This window comes from Oncorhynchus nerka, linkage group LG15, assembly GCF_034236695.1.
Source record: "Oncorhynchus nerka isolate Pitt River linkage group LG15, Oner_Uvic_2.0, whole genome shotgun sequence".
Lineage (NCBI taxonomy): Eukaryota > Metazoa > Chordata > Actinopteri > Salmoniformes > Salmonidae > Oncorhynchus > Oncorhynchus nerka.
Genome location: NC_088410.1, coordinates 75784391 through 75811191, shown reverse-complemented (window position 1 = coordinate 75811191; position 26801 = coordinate 75784391). Strand labels below are relative to the sequence as shown.

Sequence of the window (26801 nt, the reverse complement as noted above, 5' to 3'; positions counted from 1 at the left end):
CCATTATTAAATGCAGTGGTTTGCGCTTTCAGTTTTACGTGAATGCTACCATCTATCCATGGTTTCTGGTTAGGGTAGGTTTTAATAGTCACAGTGGGTACTACATCTCCTGTACACTTCCTTATGAACTCAGTCACCGTTTCCGTGTATGCATCTAGATAACATATCTGGGAACATATCCCAGTCCACGTGATCAAAACAATACTGAAGACTGGATTCTGATTGGTCAGACCAGCATTGAATAGTACAAAGCACAGGCACTTCCTGTTTGAGTTTCTGCCTATAGGATGGGAGGACCAAGATGGCGTCGTGATCTGATTGGCCGAAGGGAGGGCAGGGAGAGGGCCTTGTAGCATCCCAGAAGTTTGAATAGCAATGGTCGAGAGTCTTAGTAGTGCGAGTAGGACAGTCAATATGTTGATAGAATTTCCTCAGATAGCCTAGTCCTCAGATTTGCTTTCTTAAAATCCCCAGCTACAATAAATTCAGCCTCAGGATATGTGTTGTTTTCAGTTTTCATAAAGTTTGCATAAAGTCGCTTTAGATAAAACCGTCTGCTAAATTCCTCAAATGTAAATGACTACCATGGCCTAAATATATGGCACTGGTATGTACCAGTAGCACTAGCCCTACAAACACTGCTAACAGTGATTTATTCCTTAGGTCTGGAAGGTGGGAGGACCTTCTTCAACGCAGTGAAGGAGGGCGACACTGTGATCTTTGCCAGTGATGATGAGCAAGACCGTATCCTGTGGGTCCAGGCCATGTATCGGGCCACGGGCCAGTCCCACAAGCCTATCCCCCCCACCCAGGTCCAGAAACTCAACAACAGAGCCGGTTCTGCGCCCCAGCTAGACGCACCCATCTCCCAGTTCTGTAAGTGTCGGCCCCTGTTGTGCCCATGAGGCCCACCACACTCACGGTAGCTCTCACTGTTTCAGCTTCACGAAGAACTACAGTACCCAGCACACTGCCACCCCAATATACACTGCTGTTATGTCTAACCTAACTCTATATCTATCGAGATACAGATTTCATTGGACTTCTTTTCGGGGTGACCTGTTTTGTTGTATTTTTTTCTCTTCACATGACACAAGTGTGTATTTTATATTCTACAATGGGTGGGTCTTTTCCTGGATGCCAATTGGTTAAAATCGCATTCCAGCTGGTGTCTATTCCACAGGTTACCACCAGCTAAATCTATGATGTTGAAGTGCATATTTACTCTATCTCACTGCACAATCCACTGTCTCACTAGAATTTGGTTTCCAACAGCGGATATTTGTATAAACATTGCTGTCTGTCTCTCCGACATTTGCAACATCTCCAGCTGTCCCATAGTAATAAATGTGTCGGGACAAGACAGACAGGCAGACGGCTTTTCTCTGTCAGTCGAAATCATGAATAATCTGGCATAATTCTTATGGATATATACAAAGAAATGCCAATAGAAAACAGGTAAAATGAAATGAAATGCAGCTGGTTTGCAGTCTTTTTCAGCTTCAGTTTAAAGTGATTGTGTTGCTTTGCTGTTGGCTAGCTCCTCTGAACAACAGTGTCCTGACGAGAGACAACATTTTCTATGCCAGGCGAAATTGTTAGCTCATTGTTATGGATGTATCCAAATAAATGTCACTAGAAAACAGCTTAAACAAACGCAAATGCACCTACTTTGCTGTTATTCAGGCTGCACTGTTTGACGTGACTGTAAGTTAGCCGTAGTTGGCTAGCTAGCAAGCAAGTGATAAGAATGTTGCCAGCCAGTATGGCAATGGAACATTTCGAATGAATGACTGGGTCACGTCCATAGATACAGAACAAAAAGACTTAATGACTGGGTCGTGTTTCTGGCAACCGAACGAATGACCAGTCACTTGTGTAGCAACCTTAAATTTGTGTCCGGGCTGTATCTCGTGGAAGAATATTATAGTATGAATAAATTAAATTAAATTAATCAAAATATAGTAAACAAATAAATAATTATGTCTATCATTATTTAAATATGTTGGTAACCCGTTGTATAAAAGTGATCATGCCCTCGAAGACGGTGTTTGGAGGATATATAGGCATGGTTGTTGTTAGGCCCGAGACAAAGTCGAGGGCATTATAACTTAAATAGATGATACGCGCCAGTATGGTGGGTACTTATTCTACATAAGGATGTGTGTGTGTGTAACAATGTATTTCATGTAACCCGAAGCAACCACAGCGCAGTGTCTACATCAATATGGAGGAGAGAGAACATTCTCCCTAACTTTTTTATTTTTCCCTTCGTTCTACTATCATCACTAAATGTTATTTTTCATCAGCACTCTCTCTCTCCTATTCCATATTTGTTATCACATGAGCACTCTTCTCTATCTGTATCTATTAGTTTCACTATATATCTATATTAATCTCTTTAGTTGAGCCTTTCGTCTTTTTTGATTACTGTTTCTCTTCCCCTGTGTCCCGTTATATCAGTTGTTTACCAGTGTTATGAGCTATTTCCCTCACTTTCTTTCTCTCTGTCTTGGTCTCTGTCTCTGTCTCTGCCTCTCTCTCTCTTGCTTTGTGTGTGTCCCCGGTCCCTAGCCCAGCTGCTGTAGGTCAGATCTCTGTGTCTGCTCTCTGTCTTTAAGTCTCTCTGGTTTGGTCCTTCTTACCCCGCTATCTCGTAGTTGGATTCAAGGGTAAGTGCTTCCCTGTTGCTGGCACAGCTCAGATAATCCACACTGATTATCTGACCAAAGCAATGTGCTCTCCCTGTCTTCCTCCTCTACTTTTGTTCAGTCTCTCCCTCTATTCAAGTCTTTATCTTATCTCTGTCTTAGACCACTCTAGAAAACATTGATTTTGATTCTGTTTGATTCTTTTACGATTCACTTTCATCCTTACCAGACTAGGATGCATGTAACTCTGATTTTGTTTGGTTTGCTATGGTTAAACTATCTGCATATTTGCCTCTCTCTCTTTCTCTTTCTCTTCTCTTCTCTTCTCTTCTCTTTTGTTCTCTCTCTCTCTCAGCAACTTAATTGAACATTAACACCCCTCTTAGAATAAGGTCCATATCCAAACACTAACTTGCATTTTCAAATCATATATTTCAAATACCAATAATACTAAACATCAATGCCATCATCAAATCATATTTTCCAACCGTTTTAATTACCAATATAGTGACAAAGGGTTTATGTCAGTAACAAGGCTAAAACCCACAACATAAACTACAGTGATGTTTCACATAATTGCAGTAGGATTGAGGACATAAGTGAATTCAGTGAAGTGGTTGTTTTTGACAACTACTGGAGGCCCCTGTGTCTCTCAGCCACTGGTAATTACCATGTTAAAAGTGACATGTCATGAATTAAACAGTGTGGTCTATGCACAATTATTTTGGGAAGCAATCAGTGAAATGTTACCAAATAACTACTTGCTAGTTCACACCTGCATATGTTCACGGTATAGTGTAACACCACAAAGGCTAACTCTTGGGAGAAAAACCAAGGTAAAAAAAAAAAAACACTTACTATATGTTTTTGGGTTTCAAATTAAGATAATATTATTGGTATGCTAAATAATGTTATATATATATATATATATATATATATATATATATACACACACACACACACACACACACACACACGCACACACACTACCATTCAAAAGTTTGGGGTCACTTAGTAATGTCCTTGTTTTAGAAAGAAAAGCAAAAGATATTGTCCTTTAAATAACATTAAATTGATCTGAAATACAGTGGAGACATTGTTAATGTTGTAAATGGCTATTGTAGCTGGAAACGGCAGATTAAAAAATATATATATAATGGAATATCGACATAGGCCTCTGTACGACTATGTAGATATTCCATTTAAAAAAATAAAACATTCCAGCTACAATAGTCATTTACAACATTAAGTGTCTACACTTTATTTCTGATCAATTTAATGTTATTTTAATGGCCCGAAAATGTTATTTTCTTTCAAAAACAAGGACATTTCTAAGTGACCCAAAACTTTTGAACTGTAGTGTGTATATACAGTGCCTTGCGAAAGTATTCGGCCCCCTTGAACTTTGCGACCTTTTGCCACATTTCAGGCTTCAAACATAAAGATATAAAACTGTATTTTTTTGTGAAGAATCAACAACAAGTGGGACACAATCATGAAGTGGAACAACATTTATTGGATATTTCAAACTTTTTTAACAAATAAAAAACTGAAAAATTGGGCGTGCAAAATTATTCAGCCCCTTTACTTTCAGTGCAGCAAACTCTCTCCAGAAGTTCAGTGAGGATCTCTGAATGATCCAATGTTGACCTAAATGACTAATGATGATAAATACAATCCACCTGTGTGTAATCAAGACTCCGTATAAATGCACCTGCACTGTGATAGTCTCAGAGGTCCGTTAAAAGCGCAGAGAGCATCATGAAGAACAAGGAACACACCAGGCAGGTCCGAGATACTGTTGTGAAGAGGTTTAAAGCCGGATTTGGATGCAAAAAGATTTCCCAAGCTTTAAACATCCCAAGGAGCACTGTGCAAGCGATAATATTGAAATGGAAGGAGTATCAGACCACTGCAAATCTACCAAGACCTGGCCGTCCCTCTAAACTTTCAGCTCATACAAGGAGAAGACTGATCAGAGATGCAGCCAAGAGGCCCATGATCACTCTGGATGAACTGCAGATCTACAGCTGAGGTGGGAGACTCTGTCCATAGGACAACAATCAGTCGTATATTGCACAAATCTGGCCTTTATGGAAGAGTGGCAAGAAGAAAGCCATTTCTTAAAGATATCCATAAAAAGTGTTGTTTAAAGTTTGCCACAAGCCACCTGGGAGACACACCAAACATGTGGCAGAAGGTGCTCTGGTCAGATGAAACCAAAATTGAACTTTTTGGCAACAATGCAAAACGTTATGTTTGGCGTAAAAGCAACACAGCTCATCACCCTGAACACACCATCACCACTGTCAAACATGGTGGTGGCAGCATCATGGTTTGGGCCTGCTTTTCTTCAGCAGGGACAGGGAAGATGGTTCAAATTGATGGGAAGATGGATGGAGCCAAATACAGGACCATTCTGGAAGAAAACCTGATGGAGTCTGCAAAAGACCTGAGACTGGGACGGAGATTTGTCTTCCAACAAGACAATGATCCAAAACATAAAGCAAAATCTACAATGGAATGGTTCAAAAATAAACATATCCAGGTGTTAGAATGGCCAAGTCAAAGTCCAGACCTGAATCCAATCGAGAATCTGTGGAAAGAACTGAAAACTGCTGTTCACAAATGCTCTCCATCCAACCTCACTGAGCTCGAGCTGTTTTGCAAGGAGGAATGGGGAAAAATTTCAGTCTCTCGATGTGCAAAACTGATAGAGACATACCACAAGCGACTTACAGCTGTAATCGCAGCAAAAGGTGTCGCTACAGAGTATTAACTTAAGGGGGCTGAATAATTTTGCACGCCCAATTTTTCAGTTTTTGATTTGTTAAAAAAGTTTGAAATATCCAAGAAATGTCGTTCCACTTAATGATTGTGTCCCACTTGTTGTTGATTCTTCACAAAAAAATACAGTTTTATATCTTTATGTTTGAAGCCTGAAATGTGGCAAAAGGTCGCAAAGTTCAAGGGGACCGAATACTTTCGCAAGGCACTGTATGTACCTGGAGTATTCTGAATGCTAACAAGTAGTTCTTGTTGTCATGCAATTCCCTCTGTCATATGCTACTCCAGTCTTCTCCACTACTTACAGACGGACCTTGGATTAAAACTTGCTCTAACATTACTACCACTTTTACAATGTACATATCTGTTTTCCTTTTCTTTCTTTGGATGCCTGACAAGAACATTTACCAGGATTATCCCAATTTACCAAGTTATCCCAATTATTGCTGAAAACTGAGACTGTTTTCTGTTCCCTGTTGTTAAGACTGAGACAGATCGTAGTGTTGTTGGGTATTGAGGTTTTCCCCAGGAATGTACTACTCCTCTCCATCAACACACTAATAGTGGTATTGCTCCAAGAAGTTCTCTATGAATCATACAGTGCATGGGAATATAAAGTATTGTCAACTTGCAAATGTTCAAATGTGTAAAAACATGAACCTGTATAGAAAACCTAGATGAGCGTAATAAGATCTTCAACCATCACTGTTCATTGAACTGAAATGTTTAGGATGGATAGACTGATTGAGAAAGGGAGAACCAAAGTGTTGGTTAGTGTCTTTAGTTCCAGGTCAGCACTAAACCAGATCCAGTTATCACCATGTACCCTTCACTCTGCTCTCAGTGAGGGCTGGACTGTGGATGTCCATGTTGTGTGGGGGGGGGGGGGGGGGGGGTGTTTGATGGTGGTCAAACCTTAAAAAAACAAGTCATGTACTAAATAGCCCCAAATGTTCTGCTCTCAACTCTCTTAGTGAGTGCAGGGATCTATAAATGAGTAGCATCCATCAATCATTGTCATGTCTGTCCTTCCCCTGCCTAGACAGACGGGGGTGACTAGTGTCATTGTCTGTTACTGTCCAGTGCCCCCATGTCCACTCCACCGCTGGAATGTCAAATAGACGTGACAGGCCACCAGTCACAGAGAAGGACACAAAGTCACCTTTTGGATTTGGGAGTTGGGGATCATAAGCATCATAACAGCACAGTCTTTGTTCCCTGGGTGATTGACAGCTGGCAGGGCGCCACATTGGGTTTCACTCAACAGTGAGGTTGAGGTCAATGGGAGAAAACAAAAGTAATACTGTATTCTTATATTCTCTGAGTTTGATATTTAAAAAATGATATTCAATAGTCAAAGTAATTTATTCTTCATGATTTTATGTGTATGTCATATTCAGCTTTAGTGTGATTTAGAATTTCAGAAAAAAATCCCAAAACATTTTATACATTTTTGTATATCAGTGTGTCTGAACACATTTTAAGTGTCAAAATAAGATTGTGTGTGTATCCACGTTGCGGCGAAAACGAATTTGGTTCACTATGTTCAAACTGTTGTTAACGCTCAATAAGTGGTGTCTCTTTATTGACATGTAAAGGCTTGTCTCGGGAGGGGCAGCTGCATAGGCTATTTATCCAGACTGCTGCTTAGAATAGCTGTGACTTGCAGACCTGTGGCCTGCAGAGCAGTCCCCTAAGCCCTGGCTAAAATGGTCCATTAGAATAAAAATAGAGGTAGATGGCCGGAGCAAGGATTAACAGGCAGCCTTCCAATTCTAGCCAGACCCTGATGTAATGCCTCAGCCCACTCACTGGGAAGTAAAGTGAAAATGTGTTGTCAAATGTATTTATCCCCCTCTCTGAACAAAGGGGTGCATGGTCAGGGGGTTCCTCTGTTCCAGGCCCTGTTTTACTGGCACAGGGGGGCATTTAATTAGGGAGACCCCAGGGGTCATGTGCCCACGAGCTGAGCTGAGCAGAGGAGGGGGGGAAGAAGGAGATGGGTCTAGCTAGCGCTCCTCTGAGGTTGCACTCATTCATGTGAGGATGTAATCAGAAAGGCTGCTTTCAGAGAGTTTATATATGCTCAGGTTGAAGGATCACATAAGGGACTTGAGATTTGCGGGGAGAACATACACTGTTATGTAGAGACAGAGAGACCCCACAGACATTAACTTGAGCTTTTATCAAGGGAAACTGGACCAACGTTGTAATAGTGAGATTGACAGAAGGGTTTTTTCTGGATCAAAATGGGGTTTAGTTGGCGGGTGTGGTGTGGGCATGGCCAATTGCGTGGCCAAAATCAGAGGCTGTAGTGACAGAATGTTGCTATTTTAAAGCTAATTTCCTGCAATTGTACACATTTTGCACTGAGATGGAGAAAGAATGTGCAGGTTTAAAGCATCGTTTTTGCCATTCTACACATTTTTCCATGGCTTATGCTGTCTGAGTGATTCAAACATAACAAAATCAATGTGAGCACTTTGCCATGACAAAAATACTCCTGCATCATTTTTTACATTTTTTAAATTCTTCCTGACTATCTAGCTTTTATTTAGGTGATTGTTGGTTCTCAAAGATGTTCTTATAAAAAAATATATAATTCCATTTATCTTTTCTACGTACATTATATTTTGGTTTTAGTCGTTTAAGTTTGCACTGAAAATGTTTTTCCTTCCTACGTTTTTCCTTCGTTTTTCCTTCCATTTGATTATTTTTCTTAATGTTTGGACATAGGTGGCCGAATAACTTAGGTAGCCCGCCCAAGGGTTTTCTATGCAGAAGATACCCTGAAACAGAACAGAAACAGTCATGCATGACCACAGGAATGATCCGTCTGCATTGGTTATGCTGCAACTTGCATCTACTCCTACTCACCTCCACTCCTCTGGCCCAGAGCTCCTTCCACTTGCGAGTTGACAATGAACCCCACAGTTAATCTTTCCATTGACCAGAACACCCATCCCCAGAAGAAGCGTACTGTACGAGAGCCCTATTCAATATAAACCGCTAACCAGGTGTGCAGACTAATAACAAATTCAACATTATTATTGGCCTGTGAGTATCTGTATAGTTTCACCCATAAGCCATTGATGTGTACAGTTAAAAAGACATGTAAAAAAATAAATATAAATATACAGTACCATTCAACAGTTTGGACACACCTACTCATGCAAGGGTTTTTCTTTATTTTTACTATTTTTTACATTGTAGAATAAAACTATAAAATACCACATATGGAATCATGTAATAACCCAAAAAGTGCTAAACAAATCCAAATATATTTTGTATTTGAGATTCTTCAAAGTAGCCACCCTTTGCCTTGATGACAGATTTGTACACTTTTGTGTTGTGACAAGGTAGGGGAGGTATACAGAAGATAGCCCTATTTGGTAAAAGACAAAGTCTATGTTATGGCAAGAACAGCTCAAATGAGCAAAGAGAAATGACAGTCCATCATTACTTTAAGACATGAAGGTCAGTAAATTCCGGAAAATGTCAAGAACTTTGAAAAGTGCTATTATGGCAGAATGGCGCAGGAGCAGAAGGCAGACGTTTTACATGCCCCCACCCGATTGTGTTTTTTTGCTTGTTTATCTGCGTTGTTTTTAACTTATTTCTGTACATAATGTTGCCACTACCGTCTATTATGACCAAAAATAACTTCTAGACATCAGGACTGCGATTACTCACCACGGACTGGCAGAATCCTTTTTCTTCTTTCATGACTCTGACGAGCCCGAGGCGGAGGATATACGGCTCCCTCGGGAACAGGCCCCGACCCCAGTGATCTGCGTGAAGAGGAGGCAGAGAAAGAGAGGCCGGAGGGTGGGCTGTCTTCTGACGAGTAGGAGGCGATCTAATAAACCACCACTCCCCTCAATTCTGCTCGCAAACATGCAATCTTTGGACAATAAAATGGACGAGTTATTGGGAAACTAGCAACGGGACATTAAAAACTGTAGCATCTTATGCTTCACAGAGTTTTGGCTGAACGACGACAATATCAACATACAGCTGGCTGGTTATACGATGTACCGGCAGGATAGAACAGCAGCGTCTGGTAAGACAGGGACGGCGGTCTATGTATTTTTGTAAACAACAGCTGGTGCACGATATCTAAGAAAGTCTCGAGCTATTGCTCACCTGAGGTTGAGTTTCTCATGATAAGCTGCAGACCACATTACCTACCGGGAGAGTTCTCATCTATATTCTTTTTAGCAGTTTACATACCACCACAGTCAGAGGCTGGCACTAAGATAGCATTTAATGAGCTGTATTCCGCCATAAACAAATAAGCAAACACTCACCCAGAGGCGGCGCTCCTAGTAGCCAGGGACTTTATTGCAGGGAAACTTAAATCCATTTTACCTCATTTCTTTCAACATGTTAAATGTGCAACCAGAGGGAAAAGAACTCTGGACCACCTATACTCCACACACAGACATGCATACAAAGCTCTCCCTCACCCTCCATTTGGCAAATCTGACCATAATTCTAGCCTCCTGAATCCTGCTTACAAGCAAAAATTTAAGCAGGAAGTACCAGTGACTAGATCAATAAAAAAGTGATCGGATGAAGCAGATGCTAAGCTACAGGACTGTTTTACTAGCACAGTGGAATATGTTCCTGGATTCCTCCAATGGCATTGAGGAGTACACCACATCTGTCATTAGCTTCATCAATAAGTGCTTCGATGACGTCGTCCCCACAGTGGCCGTACGTACATACCCCAACCAGAAACCATGGATTACAGGCAGCATCCGCACAGAGCTAAAGGCTAGAGCTGCCGCTTTCAAGGAGTGGGACTCTAACCCGGAAGCTTATAAGAAATCCCGTTATACCCTCCGACGAACCATGAAACAGGCAAAGCGGCAATACAGGACTAAGATCGAGTCATACTACACCGATTCTGCCGCTCATCGGATGTAGCAGAGCCTGCAAACCATTACAGACTATAAAGAGAAGCACAGCCAAGAGCTGCCCAGTGACACGAGCCTACCGGACGAGCTAAACTGCTTCTATGCTCGCTTCAAGGCAAATAACACTGAAACATGCATGAGAGCATCAGCTGTACCGGAAGATTGTGTGATCACGCTCTCCGCACCTGATGAGAGTAAGACCTTTAAACAGGTCAACATTCACAAGGCCATAGGGCCAGAAGGATTACCAGAACGTGTACTGCGAGCAAACACTGACCAACTAGCAAGTGTCTTCACAGACATTTTCAACCTCTCCATGTCTAAATCTGTAATACCAACATGTTTTAAGCAGAACCCCCGTTACTAAGGTAACCTGCCTAAATGACTACCGACCCGTAGCACTCACGTCTGTAGCCATGAAGTGCTTTGAAAGGCTGGTCGTGGCTCACATCAGCACCATTATCCCAGAAACCCTAGATCCACTCCAATTTGCATACCGCCCCAACAGATCCACAGATGATGTAGTCTCTATTGCACTCCACACTGCCCTTTGCCACCTGGACAAAAGGAACAAATATGTGAGAATACTATTCATTGACTACAGCTCAACGTTCAACACCATCTTGCCCTCAAAGCTCATCAATAAGCTAAGGACCCTGGGACTAAACACCGCCCACAGTTGGTAAGGGTATGTAACAACACATCTGACACACTGATCCTCAACACAGGGGTCCCTCAGGGATGCGTGCTTAGCCCCGACTGTACTCCCTGTTCACTCATGACTGCACAGCCAGGCACGACTCCAACACCATCATTAAATTTGCCTATGACACAACAGTGGTAGGTAGGTCTGATCACCGACAACAACGAGACAGCCTATAGGGAGGAGGTCAGAGACCTGGCCATGTGGTGCCAGGACAACAACCTCTCCCTCAACATGATCAAGACAAAGGAGATGATTGTGGACTACAGGAAAAAGATGACCGAGCATGCCCCCATTCTCATCGCCAGGGCTGCAGGGGAGCAGGTTGAGAGCTTCAAGTTTCCTGGTGTCCACATCACCAACAAACTAACATGGTCCAAGCACACCATAACAGTTGTGAAAAGGGCACGATCAAACCTATTCCCCTTCAGGAGACTGAAAAGATTTGGCATGATTCCTCAGATCCTCAAAAGGTTCTACAGCTGCACCATCGAAAGAGCATCCTGACTGGTTGCATCACTGCCTTGTATGGCAACTGCTCGGCCTCCGACCGCAAAGTACTACAGAGGGTAGTGCGAATGGCCCAGTACATCACTGGGGCCAAGCTTCCTGCCATCCAGGACCTCTATACCAGGCTGTGTCAGAGGAAGGCCCTAAAAATTGTCAAAGACTCCAGCCACCCTAGTCATAGACTGTTCTCTCTGCTACCACATGGCAAACAGTACCTGAGTGCCAAGTCTAGGTCCAAGAGGCTTCTAAACAGCTTCTACCCCCAAGCCATAAGACTGATGAACATCTAGTCAAATGGCTACCCAGACTATTCACATTGCCCTTGCCCCCCTCTCCTCTCCACACCACTGCCACTCGCTGTTGTCAGTTATGCATAGTCACTTTAATTAACTCTACCTACATGTACATACTACCTCAACTAACCGGTGCCCCCACACACTGACTCTGTACCGGCACTCCCCTGTATATATATTTTTTTTACTGCTCCTCTTTAATTACTTGTTACTTGTATCTCTTATTCTTATCCGTATTTTTTTAAACTGCACTGTCAGTTAGGGGCTCGTAAGTAAGCATTTTCACTGTAAGGTCTACACCTGTTGTATTAGGCGCATGTGACTAATACAATTTGATTTGATTTGATGAAACTGGCTCTCATGAGGACCCCCACAGGAAATGAAGACCCAGCGTTACCTCTGCTGCAGAGGATAAGTTCATTAGAGTTAACTGCACCTCCGATTGCAGCCCAAATAAATGCTTCACAGAATTCAAGTAATAGACACATCTCAACATCAACTGTTCAGAGGAGAATGTGTGAATCAGGCCTTCATGGTTGAATTGCTGCAAAGCAACCACTACTAAAGGACACCAATAAGAAGAAGAGACTTGCTTGGGCCAAGAAACATGAGCAATAGACATTAGATCGGTAGAAATCTGTCCTTTGGTCTGATGAGTCCAAATGTGAGATTTTTGGTTCCAACTGCCCTGTCTTTGTGAGGCACAGAGTAGGTGAACAGATGATCACTGCATGTGTGGTTCTCACTGTGACGCAGGGAGGAGAACATGTGATGGTATGGGGGTGCTTTGCTGCTGACACTGTCTGTAATTTAATTATAATTAAAGGCACACTTAAGCAGCATGGCTACCACAGCATTTTGCAGCGATACACCATCCAATCTGGTTTGGGCTTAGTAGGACAATCATTTGTTTTTCAACAATGACCCAAAACACACCTCCAGACTGTGTAAGGGCTATTTGACCAAGGAAAGTGATGGAGTGCTGCATCAGATGACTTGGCTTCCACAATCACCCAACCTCAACCTAATTGAGATGGTTTGGGATGTGTTTGACTGCAGAGTGAACGAAAAGCAGTCAACAAGTGCTCAGCATATGAGGGAACTCCTTCAAGACTGTTGGATCAGCATTCCTCATGAAGCTGGTTGAGAGAATGCCAAGAGTGTGCAAAGCTGTCATCAAGGCAAAGGGTGGCTACTTTGAAGAATCTCAAATATAAAATATATTTGGATTTGTTTCACATTTTTGTCCATATGTGTTATGTCTTAGTTTTGATGTCTTCACTATAATTCTATAATGCAGAAAATAGTACAAATAAAGAAAAACCCTTGAATGAGTAGGTGTGTCTAAACTTTTGACTGGTACCGTGTATATACAGTATTTGTGTCTCATGTAAACCTGCTTAATGGTTTTGATAGAATAGGGCCCTCCCGCTGCTTGAGTGACGCTCTCTCACCCTCTCACTTCTTCAGCAATTCACATCCTCTGATATATCTAACTCCTCTCTGGATCCTATTTCTCCCTCCATGTGTGCTGGCTGTCTCTCTCTCTCTCTCTCTCTCTGGGGTGGACGGACACAGACGCGGACCGGGCACAGAAACACGGCATGGATGAGTTCATCTCAGCCAACCCCTGTAGTTTCGACCACTCTTCCCTATTTGAGATGGTCCAGCGCCTCACCTTGGACCACAGGCTCAATGACTCTTACTCCTGTTTGGTGAGGAAAGTTAAGTCTAGTGGTTCCCTCATTCTTTTGCTTTGGGATGTGATCCCATATAAGTCATTCTGTCATTGAACCCCTCCTTTGTCAATTTTGCAGGGCTGGCTCAGTCCAGGCCAGGTGTTTGTCATGGATGAGTACTGTGCTCGTAATGGTGTGCGGGGGTGTCACAGACACCTGTGTTACCTGGGCGACCTGCTGGAGCGGGCGGAGAACGGGGCTATGATTGACCCCACCCTGCTACACTACAGCTTTGCTTTCTGTGCCTCACACGTCCACGGCAACAGGTACAGAAAACTGACGTACAGCTTCTCCCCTCCTTTCTTTCTTTCTTTCTTTCTTTCTTTCTTTCTTTCTTTCTGTCTCTCTGTCTTTGTGTGTGTCATAAATGTTATGCGTGTTATGTGTATGAATGTCATGTTATGCTTATGAAAGCAAACCAAGAATCCCTGTTCAGAGAAGCCACTCTATCACCAACCTTCTACGAAGAATCAATTTCATTCAGAGAAGACTCTAACCCAGTGTGTATTCCACCCAACATCCCATGCTTGTTGTTTGTTGCATCAGTCAAATCTTACTTTCTCTAATATTATTTTTTAAATCACTTTTTTCAGTCACTTATGATTTTAAGTCTCTCGTGTTCAGTTGGGATTTGTGTATATTATTAAATTGTTCTTCTTTCTTAGTTGTCTGTTCTTCTGGTGTCAATGAATTGTTTCTCATTGTCTATTATTTTTGTTTGCCATTACTTTTCTCTTCTTTGTTTTTCCTTGCTTGCTCTCATAACATCACCCCTGCCTCTCCCTCATGTAACCTGTAGTCAGAGACTGTCTGAGTTGCTAAACTGGCCCGTAACAGAGGCAGAGCTTCAAAGCTACCTATACCCCCACTCAAAATCATGGAGTTTAGGGGGGTAAAAGTACTCCAAGTCCCAGAAGGTAAGAGTCTGTGGTGCTTCTCCCACTTTCACATGCTACTGGAGTTATCGGAAATTCCTAGTTCCGTCTAGAAAGTTTACTTGAATGACCCGCCAAGTCGAAATTACAAGTGTTGTAGGCCGGGTTGTGACGTTTCACCACTGACTTTGACCTTTTCAACCAAAAGATGACAACAAATGCTGTTTTGAATGAAACAAAGTTGTTTTTCTGACATCACAACTAGAAAATAGGAAGTTCTGACGAACATGTGAATGTGTATTCCTCCTCACTTATAGATCCACTGTGACTCCCATTCGACCTTTGTGACATGAGTGTTTGTTTTTAACAAGATTAAATACTGTATTTGAAATATTGAAATAATTAATGAGTATTGCAAGAGTTTTTTAAATAATAAAATGTCTGTGTTTACATGTGTACTTGCATACATATGTAAGCTTGTTTGTACTTGTGTGTTTGTGTACATCTGCCCAGACTTTTGTATGTCATAATAATGGCTTGATCTCTAGTCAACATAAACAAGCGAGTGTCACTACAGTGTTGAGGGGCGAAGGTCATGGGCAGCTGTCTGTCAGTCTACCAGTCTGCCCCAATCTGACACTCCTCCTACCCAATCTACCCCTCCCTCCACCCCTCCCCCATCCTGTAACAGACAGTGATCGAGCTGAGGTGGGCTGTCTGTTTGAGTCCTGTTATGATCAGGCTAGACAGGGAGACAGGAGTAGCTCCAAGACAGGAGGATGGGAGTGGGGGTGGAGAGCGAGAGGGGAAAATGAGAGGAAAAGAGAGAGAGGTTCAGGAATAGAGGGAGAGGGAAAGAAGGATGGAGAGAGAGAAAATAAGGGAGGGAGGGGGGTGTAGTGTACTGTAGTGGGAGCTCTCCAGCCGGCCTGCCTGAAGGTCAAGGATGACAGGATGACAGGTCATCATGGGTGACGGGCGAGTGTCTCCTGCCACTGTCCGAGCCCAGGCCACAGCCAGCCCGCCTCCAGTCCCCATGACCATGACAGCCCCGTGCTGCCCGCGAGAGAAACCCCTCTCTGGCCATGACCCCCTTCACTACCCTGACCCCCCTTACTCCCCTCACCCACCCACAACCTAATAGCCTTATAGCCACAGGGCATGGACTGAATATTATAGGGAGTACAGTAGCCTGGGAGTAAATTAAGAGTAAATAGAATTTTTAGGGTTGGAATTGATTTAATTCCACCTCCAGTTAGTTTAGGTAATGCTTTGGAAATGTGGTGTTTGAATGTTAAAAATACCAGTTAAATATGGCTTTTATCTTTTTAAATTGGATGTACGAGTCAATTTGTGATTTGGCTGTAATTAATTTCCAGTCACATACTTTTGAAATAAGCAGAGACCTCTGATGTGGTGTTCCTCTGATATTATTAGTTTCTCTGATCGCTCTGTGACAAATGACAACTCATTTCAATGTAGTCATGACAATAGAGTTTATGAAAACATTATGTAGGAGAACAAAATAAGGCTAGGCATAATTAGTGTGAAATTATCAAATTTGTTTTCTGAGTTTTCACATCACATACCATGTTATTAAAAGCTTGGGCTTTTTATTGCTTATGACATGCCTCAGATGAAGACACACACAAAAACACACACTGACAATCATAGCCTGAAACACACACACATAGAGGGAGCATGGGTGAGGGGCCTATCTCCTTATAGTTAGTGACACGGCTGAGGATGGGGGAACGTGAGCACAGGGGAACGTGAGTGCATGTGACAGAGGAGGCACTGGTCGCCGTGACAGCGGCTTGAGGAGCAGGAGACGTGACATGCTTGTTGTCACCGGGCCCAGGATGTCATCTCAGTGAAGGACAGTGAGAAAGGAGGAGGGAGGTGGGGAGGGATACTCCTCCTGTCAGACACGATGGGGGCCACAGCTTGCCATAGGGGTGTGTGAAGGGCAGGGGGATCCCTCCCCCCCCCCGTAACCATCCTCTGAGATACCAGTGGCCCCACTCTCCCAGATAGCTGGCTGGCTCTTACCTGTAGAATACACCACACATACGCTGGATTTGTACTGTAGGCTCTGCTGTGGACGTATAACTACATACTACATGTGTATTACTGTATGTTAGCTGAAATTCTCAGTTAGACCTCCAGCGACCGTTTGACCCTTGTGTGTGACCCCTGTGATTACTGTGTCAGTGGTGGCAATACTGCCTACTCTGATTTGGGATATTATGATAATTCTAAAATAACATTTAGCCCAAAAAATTGTCCAAAGGGATCTTCCAATTAATACATAATGTATATGCATTGTTCAATATGTGGACGATGTGGGAATGAAACCCACAACCTTGGTGTTTCCTGCCCCATGCTCCAACTATATAAACTCTATGGTACTGTATGTCCCTCAGGCCTGACGGGATAGGGACGGTGACTGTGGAGGAGAAGGAGCGCTTTGAGGATATCAAGGAGAGGCTGCGTGTTCTGCTGGAGAACCAGATCACACACTTCAGGTGTGTACTGTACTCACTGCCAAGTCTGTAACTGACCCTGGCACAGACATGCCTATGGGACTCATCAGATCACACATTGTAGATCATGACATATGCCAATCACTGTGCTCTGCTATATGTTACTTACATTCTGATCTCAAGAACAAGCTGGTCATTTATAAATTATAGAACTCCTTGAGGATAAAGAATGGTCTTATGATGAAGGAATACAGTGCATTCAGAAAGTATTCAGACCCCTTCACTATTTACAGCCTTGTTCTAAAATGGATTACATTTTTAAAAATCCTCATCAATCTAAACACAATACCCTATAATGACAACGCGAAAGCAGGTAATTTTACTTTTTGCAAATATATATATATATATATAAAGCAATAGCATCGAATAGTCCCCGCAATATGCAACTGTTCAGGGAAGTCAGGAACCAATACACGCAGTCAGTGGCCAGCTTTTTCAAGCAGAAATTTGCATCCTGGAGCTCTAACTCCAAAATGTTCTGGGACACTGTAAAGTCCATGGAGAACAAGAGCACCTCCTCCCAGCTGCCCACTGCACTGAGGCTAGGTAACACGGTCACCACTGATAAATCCATGATAATTGAACACTTCAACAAGCATTTCTCAACGGCTGGCCATGCCTTCCTCCTGGCTACTCCAACCTCGGCCAACAGCTCCCCCCCCAAATTAGCTGGTCTTGACAATCTGGACCCTCTATTTCTGAAACTATCCGCCGCCATTGCGCAACCCCTATTACCATCCTGTTCAACCTCTCTTTCATATCGTCTGAGATCCCCAAGGATTGGAAAGCTGCCGCAGTCATCCCCCTCTTCAAAGGGGGAGACACCCTGGACCCAAACTGTTACAGACCTATATCCATCCTGCCCTGCCTATCTAAGGTCTTCGAAAGCCTAGTCAACAAACAGATCACTGACCATCTCAAATCCCACCGTACCTTCTCCGCTGTGCAATCTGGTTTCCGAGCCGGTCACGGGTGCACCTCAGCCACGCTCAAGGTACTAAACGATATCATAACCGCCATCGATAAAAGACAGTACTGTGCAGCCGTCTTCATCGACCTGGCCAAGGCTTTCGACTCTGTCAATCACCATATTCTTATCGGCAGACTCAGTAGCCTCAGGTTTTCTAATGACTGCCTTGCCTGGTTCACCAACTACTTTGCAGACAGAGTTCAGTGTGTCAAATTGGAGGGCATGTTGTCCGGTCCTCTGGCAGTCTCTATGGGGGTGCCACAAGGTAAATTCTTGGGCCGACTCTTTTCTCTGTATATATCAATGATGTTGCTCTTGCTGCGGGCGATTCCCTGATCCACTTCTACGCAGACGACACCATTCTGTATACTTCTGGCCCTTCCTTGGACACTGTGCTATCTAACCTCCAATCGAGCTTCAATGCCATACAACACTCCTTCCGTGGCCTCCAACTGCTCTTAAACGCTAGGTAAACAAAATGCATGCTTTTCAACCATTCGCTGCCTGCACCCGCACGCCCGACTAGCATCACCACACTGGATGGTTCCGACCTAGAATATGTGGACATCTGTAAGTACCTAGGTGTCTGGCTAGACTGTAAACTCTCCTTCCAGACTCATACCAAACATCTCCAATCTAAAATCAAATCTAGAGTCGGCTTTCTATTCCGCAACAAAGCCTCCTTCACTCACGCCGCCAAACTTCGGCGATGTCATCTACAAAATAGCTTCCAAGCTTCCAATACTCCAATACTCTACTCAGCAAACTGGATGCAGTTTATCACAGTGCCATCCGTTTTGTTACTAAAGCACCTTATACCACCCACCACTGTGACCTGTATGCTTTAGTCGACTGGTCTTCGCTACATATTCGTCGCCAGACCCACTGGCTCCAGGTCATCTACAAGTCCATGCTAGGTAAAGCTCCACCTTATCTCAGTTCACTGGTCACGATGGCAACACCCACCCGTAGCACGCGCTCCAGCAGGTGTATCTCACTGATCATCCCTAAAGCCAACACCTCATTTGGCCGCCTTTCCTTCCAGTTCTCTGCTGCCTGTGACTGGAACGAATTGCAAAAATCGCTGAAGTTGGAGACTTTTATCTCCCTCACCAACTTTAAGCATCTGCTATCTGAGCAGCTAACCGATCGCTGCAGCTGTACATAGTCCATCGGTAAATAACCCACCACCTACCTCATCCCCATACTGTTTTTATTTATTTACTTTTTTGCTCTTTTGCACACCAGTATCTCTACCTGCACATGACCATCACTCCAGTGTTAACCTGCTAAATTGTAATTATTCGCCTACCTCCTCATGCCTCTTAAACAATGTATATAGACTCTTTTTTTTCTTTTTTCTACTGTGTTATTGACTTGTTTATTGTTTACTCAATGTGTAACTCTGTTGTTGTCTGTTCACACTGCTATGCTTTATCTTGGCCAGGTCGCAGTTGTAAATGAGAACTTGTTCTCAACTAGCCTACCTAAAGGTGAAATAAAAAATAAAAACATAAGCATTCAGACCCTTTTCTATGAGGCTCGAAATTGAGCTCAGGTGCATCATGTTTCCATTGATCATCCTTTCCAAGTTTCTACAACTTGATTGGAGTCCACCTGTGGTAAATTCAATTGAGTGGACATGATTTGTAAAGGCAAACACCTGTCTATATAAGGTCCCACAGTTGACAGTGCTTTAGGTTGCCCAAGCCGGTAGGTCGAAGGAATTGTCCGTACCAAAACATTTCTGCAGCCTTGAAGGTTTCCAAAAACACAGTGGCCTCCATCATTCTTAAATGGAAGAAGTTTGGAACCACCAAGACTCTTCCTAGAGCTGGCCGACAGGCCAAACTGAACAATCTGGGGAGAAGGGCATTGGTCAGGGAGGTGACCAAGATCCCGATGGTCACTCTGACAGAGCACCAGAGTTCCTCTGTGGAGATGGGAGAACCTTCCAGAAGGACAGCAATCTCTGCAGCACTCCACCAATTCGGCCTTTATGGTAGAGTGGCCAGACGGAAGCCTCAGTAAAAGGCACATGACAGCCCGCTTGGAGTTTGCCAAAAGGCACCCAAAGGACTCTCAGACCATGAGAAACAAGATTATCTGGTCTAATGAAATCATGATTGAACTCTTTGGCCTGAATGCCAAGCATCACGTCTGGAGGAAACCTGGCACCGCTCATCACCTGGCCAATACCATCCCTATAGTGAAACATGGTGGTGGCAGCATCATGCTGTGGGTATATTTTTCAGCGGTAGGGACTGGAAGACTAGTCAGGATCAAGGAAAAGATGAATGGATCAAAGAACAGAGAGATCCTTGATGAAAACCTGCTGCAGAGTGCTCAGGACCTTAAACTGGGGGCAAGGTTTACCTTTCAACAGGACAACGACCGTAAGCACACAGCCAAGACAACGCAGGCTTCGGGACAAGTCTCTGAATGTCCTACCCTGCCGCCCCAGGCCAAGTTTGTAGCGTCATACCCAAGTAGACTTGAGGCTGTAATTGCTGCCAAAGGTGCTTCAACAAAGTACTCAGTAAAGTTTTTAAAATTAAATTAAATTTACACATGTTTTAAAACCGTTTTTTGCGTTGTTGTTATGGGGTATTGTGTGTAGACTGATGAGGGGGAAAAACGATTTAATCAATTTTAGAATAGGGCTGTAACGTAACAAAATGTGTAAAAGGTGAAGGGGTCTGAATACTTTCCGAATGTACTGTACCTTCATAGAAACCCTACATAAATAAAACTGTATTTCTTTCACAGGTACTGTTTTCCATTTGGTCGACCGGAGGGGGCCCTGAAAGCCACTTTGTCCCTGCTTGAGAGGGTATGTTATTATGCACCCATTTTTAGCCTTACCTTATGTTCTATTAACCATGGACAAATACCTTCCTTTAGGCTATGGGACAAAAAAACTGAATAATATTTCAAATGTTCCATCCAAATTGACCAGATTGTATGGATAGTTGTCTATTTGATTTCTATATTATGTTGTTTATAATATAGGCTACTTGGTAAAACAGATGTTTGTCTCCTGTTCTCTAGAAGTGAAGGGTCAACAAGCGCAGTCCCATCTTTTTCCCGTTTGTGGTACATACTGTAGGGCCAGTTCTAGTCTTTTGTGGGACCTAAGCAAGATTTGGTTGAGCCCCACCACACCCCCTCCTCCCAGACCTGGCACCAGGAAGAAGTGACTAAGGGAACAGTTGAAATCGGCGAGGGGGCACATTTTTGGGAGGTTCTTGCATTGGAATTATATTGAATTTGGTTTATATAATCACGCTATACCACAATAAACATAAAGTTCAAATGCCGAGACTCATTGAGTGCTTTTGAAATCTGCAGAAAAATGGACAGCGCCCTACAGCTAGGCCGTTTTGGGAATGAATATAGGCTACAAGATAGATAGGACAATTCATCTATTACAAACAGCCTATGTGAATGCAGCTGGACACACAGCTGTCTTACCAAAATAATGCAAACTAAATGCTGAAAGTAGTGGCCTAGTCATTCATACATGCAAACAAAAATACTGAATAGCAGTTCGGCTTAGAATACGGACACAACTGTGAATGCGAATGAATGGAACAGAACAAAACAGCGGTACCAAGTAGTAAGCCTGGTAAACAAAATATCAGATCGATAAAGACATGACACCATGTATATTCAGGCTCGTTACATTTAACGTAAACAAAATATCAGATCGATAAAGACATGACACCATGTATATTCAGGCTCGTTACATTTAACGTAAACAAAATATCAGATCGATAAAGACATGACACCATGTATATTCAGGCTAGTTACATTAACAGTAAACAAAATATCAGATCGATAAAGACATGAGACCATGTATATTCAGGCTAGTTACATTTACAGTGAACAAAATATCAGATCGATAAAGACATGACGCAATGTATATTCAGGCTAGTTACATTAACAGTAAACAAATGCAGTAAACAAAATATCAGATCGATAAAGACATGACACAATGTATATTCAGGCTCGTTTCATTAACAGTAAACTGTAGACCTTACAGTGAAAATCTTACATACAACCCTTAAGCAACAATGCAGTTTTAAGAAAAAATAAGTGTTAAGTATAAAATAGATCAACAAAAATAACAGTAACAAATAATTAAAGAAGCAGTAAAATAACAATAGCGAGGCTAAATACAGGGGGTACCGGTACAGAGTCAATGTGCGGGGGCACCGGTTAGTTGAGGTAATTGAGGTAATATGTACATGTAGGCAGAGTTAAAGTGACTATGCATAGATAATAAACAGAAAGTAGCAGCAGCTTAAAAGTGTGGGGGGGAATTCAAATAGTCTGGGTAGCTATTTGATTAGCTGTTCAGGAGTATTATGGCTTTTGGGTAGAGGCTGTTAAGAAGACTTGGCTCTCCGGTACCGCTTGCCATGAGGTAGCAAAGAGAACAGTCTATGACTAGGGTGGCTGGAGTCTTTGACAATTTTTAGGGCCTTCCTCTGATACCGCCTGGTAGAGAGGTACTGGATGGCAGGAAGCTTGGCCCCAGTGATGTACTGGACAGTATGCACTACCCTCTGTAGGGGGAATAGGCTTTGTCATGCCCTCTTCACGACTGTCTTGGTGTGATTGGACCATGATAGTTTTTTGGTGATATGGACACCAAGGAACTTGAAGCTTTCAACCTGCTCCACTACAGCCCCGTCGATGAGAATGGGGAGCATGCTCTGTCCTCCTTTTCCTGTGTCCACATCCCCAACGAACTATCATGGTCCAAACATACCAAGACAGGTGTGAAGAGGGCACAACAACACCTTTTCCCTCTCAGGAGACTAAAAAGATTTGGCATGGGTCCCCAAGACCCTCAAAAGGTTATACAGCTGCACCATCGAGAGCATCCTGACCAGTTGCATCACCACCGGTATGGCAACTGCTTGGCCTCTGACCGTAAGGTACTACAGAGGGTAGTGCGTACGACCAAGTACTGGAGCCAAGCTTTCTGACATCCAGGACATATATACTAGGCCCAAAATATTGTCAAAGACTCCAGTTACCCAAGTCATAGACTGTTCTCTCTGCTACTGCACGGCAAGCGGCACTGGAGTGCAAAGTCTAGAAACAAAAGTGTCCTGAACAGCTTCAGCCCCCAAGCCATAAGACTGCTGAACAATTAATCAAATGGGCACCAGTCTATTTATATTGACCCCGTTCTACACATTTTGCCATGGGGCGGAGAGAAAATGTTGCAATTGTATAACATGTTTCATGCAATTCTATTCATTTTGCATTACTTAAGGCATGTTAATGATATCTGAGTGATAGTGACTAACAAAATCCCCCCAAAAATGGGTTGGTGCCCCCCTAGCGTCCTGGGGCCCTAAGCGATCAGCAGTGGTGTAAAGTACATAAGTAATCATTTATAGGTCGCAATTGTAAATGAGAACTTGTTCTCAACTTGCCTACCTGGTTAAATAAAGGTGAAATAAATAAATAAAAATATTTTTGACTACTTTTACTTTTACTCCACTACATTCCTAAAGAAAATATGTACTTTTTACATTTAGAATGCTCAAGCAGGACAGAATTACCTATCAATATAACACTTTGTCATCCCTACTGCCTCCCATCTGGCGAAATATTGTGTTTGTTAATGATGTCTGAGTGTTGGAGTGTGACCCTGTCTGTCCATAATAAAAAATCTGAAAATCGTGCTGTCTGGTTTGCTCAATATAAGGAATTTGATGTATAACATTATTTTTACTTTGTACTTTTACCCAAGTATGACAATTGAGTACTTTTTCTACCACTGTACTTAAAAGTACATTTAAAACCAGATACTTTTAGACTTTTACTCAAGTAGTATTTTACTGGGAAGTATTTTACTGGGAAGTGTTTTACTGGGAAGTATTTTACTGTGTAACTTTCCCTTTTTTCATTTTCTGTTAAGGTCTCTTTACTTCTACTCAAGTATGACAATTGAGTACCTTTTTCCACCACTGGCAATCGCTTATGCCTGGAGCTGGCCCTGGCGGTACAGCCCAAAAAATGTATTTTATCGGGCCTCCCGGGTGGCGCAGTGGTCTAAGGCACTGCATCGCAGTGCTAGCTGTGCCACCAGTGACTCTGGGTTCGAGCCCAGGCTCTGTCGCAGCCGTCCGCTACCGAGAGGCCCATGGGGCATCGCGCACAATTGGCCTAGCGTTGTCCGGGTTAGGGAGGGTTTTGCCGGCAGGGATATCCTTGTCTTATCGCGCACTAGCGACTCCTGTGGCGGGGCGGGCGCAGTGCACGCTGACCAGGTCGCTAGGTGTACAGTGTTTCCTCCGACACATTGGTGCGGCTGGCTTCCAGGTTGGATGCGCACTGTGTTAAGAAGCAGTGTGTCTTGGTTGGTTAGTGTTTCGGGGGATGCTTGGCTCTTGACCTTCGCCTCTCCTGAGTCCGTTACGGGAGTTGCAGCGATGAGACAAGACAGTAACTACTAACAATTGGATACCACGAAAAAGGGGGTAAAAAAAGAGGGGGAAAAGTATTTTTTCTACAATATCTTCTGTTCTGTCCCAGGTGCTGATGAAGGATATCGTCACCCCTGTGCCCCAGGAGGAGGTGAAGACAGTCATCCGTAAATGTCTGGAGCAGGCAGCCTTGATCAACTACCAGCGCCTCTCAGAATATGCCAAAGTAGAAGGTAGATGACCACTTACACACTGACACCCCTCCACACACACACACAATGCAGCATCACACCGTGTCCTACACTCTTTCACACACAGTACTGTACTGTACTATTTATGTTCTGTCAACATTTTTGTCTCCCTTCTAGCATTGTTGCCACAATAGCGTTGATATCTATAGGGATTATCACACGTTGTTGTTGCACAGTGGCCTACAGTACTTGGGGAAAAGACACAATCAGACAGCAGTTGTGAGATACTACAGACATCATGCCCTCTGGTGCTTTACCACATTGCCCCTGCAGGTCAACTGTTGCACACAAACGACATGACCTCTTAAACATCAGGACTCAGTTTCCTGATAGCAATGGGACTTAGGCTTACAAGTATTTTAATGATGCATCATTCCTGATGTAACATGAGTTTCCCAAAAGACCACGCATCGCTAAGTACAATGTTGGAGCATGTGTCGATACTGATAGAATCAAAAGAAAGGCAGCACTGTTCTCTGATCAGCTTTCTCCATTCAAATCTTACCTTAACATTATAATTATTCATCAATACTGACGACGGATCCGCTCCTAGCTGAGAGATATTGTCACATTATGGCTGCAAATATTGAGGCAGCTTATTCTAATGCTTACCTATAATAATGCACTAAATTACAGATTCATTTGTCACATCATTGCGCACATGTTGTTACACAAATATTGAGGTTAAAAATTAGACAGTGTAGCCTACAAATTGAACTCAATTGACTGAACATGAAATTGATTTCAATATGATTTAAATATTGTACATAGGCCTATGTAGCCAACAGGCCGACTGTATTTTTTAATGCAGTCATCTCGGTTTTATTTTGAAGCATCATTTTTATCATTTGCTTGTCCAATTGCGAAAGCTACAGCAACTGTTTATTTATAGGCAACTTCATTCCAAAGTTATCTGCGGTCACAGAAAGACCGATAAAGTGGATTGAGTGGATATCTTCTGTGTATAAAGTGAGATGGAATGGCATCTGACGACAGTTTGGGTTTCCAAAAAATATAAAGATCATCTTTAGCACTGGCACTAGAAATTAGAAGGCAATGGATAAAATGTCATGTTTGTGTTTTGGGAGAACTCTCCATTTAGAACTGATCTCAGAGACATTTTAAGAGGAAAGTCAAACATTGAAATACAATCAAATAATGGAAATAAGGTGTTGTATTTATATTGTATTGAAAATGCAGTAGATAACGCGAAGAAGAGATTTCATACATCATTTTCACAATGTGATAAGTAATATTGGCGCCTTTGAATTAATATAACTGTTCTGATCCCAGCTACAGTAAACAGTGAAAAAATACTCCATCTTCCCCTAATGTGGCTGCTCTTACTTTTACTCTTTTTATTCACAGGTGTAATTTACATTGATATAGCTCCCTAAATGAACTTGCACAGTAGAGATGTGTATAGTAAGTAAAAATGCATTCAACTCCCCGTGAATCTGCCATCTTTATGCTGACTCCTGTGTGTATCAGCTTCTCTCTGGGCCAGTCAACCCACTGTCCCTCTCCTCTTGCACACCGTTGCGGCTTCAAGGTGGGGTGATACTCTGAAGCAACAATTCCTCCTTCCCTGGTTTCCTCTCCTTTGTTCTGAAATAACCTTCATCTTCTGTTCATCTTACCCCCCACTGCTTTCCTCCTCCTTGTCTATTGGCTTTGCTGCTTCACTCCAAGCCCCTTGTAGTGTGAACACAAGTCAGGAAGGCCAATACACAAGGCATGCTGGGATTGCCTTCTGCAGCAACCCAGTATTTGTCCGTTGCATGTCCCAGGATTTCTTTACTAGGCATACAGAACTGGCTTACAAACTAAATTATGTGTTGGAATATATTTATATGTGTGTGTAGCTTTGACTACACTCACCTATACTATTTTACTGGAAATTTCTAGTCTCAAATTCAGCTCTTCTCTATTCCGGTCAGTTTCTATAAAGAAATACCTGAGGGTGCCGAAGATACTGAAGGAGATGCCCCTTAGTATCTTGGAGTGGAAATACTGCAGAAAAATCCTGTTTCTCATAAACATGTGCTTGTTTGTTGCCTTGATTGGGAAAAACTCAAACTTGATAGAAATGTCTCCCACTTTAA

At 42.8% G+C, this 26801-nt stretch overlaps 1 protein-coding gene across 1 annotated transcript in view; it reads left to right on the top strand.

Moving 5' to 3' along the window:
- Positions 1–26801, top strand: part of cadpsa (Ca2+-dependent activator protein for secretion a) — a 158136-nt gene that overhangs the window by 89904 nt on the left and 41431 nt on the right. The window contains exons 11-16 of the mRNA XM_029683576.2: positions 664–876; positions 13445–13581; positions 13684–13871; positions 16907–17008; positions 20766–20829; positions 24555–24678. Of these exons, the coding sequence (XP_029539436.1) occupies positions 664–876; positions 13445–13581; positions 13684–13871; positions 16907–17008; positions 20766–20829; positions 24555–24678 (828 nt within the window). The remainder of the gene's footprint in view (positions 1–663; positions 877–13444; positions 13582–13683; positions 13872–16906; positions 17009–20765; positions 20830–24554; positions 24679–26801) is intronic.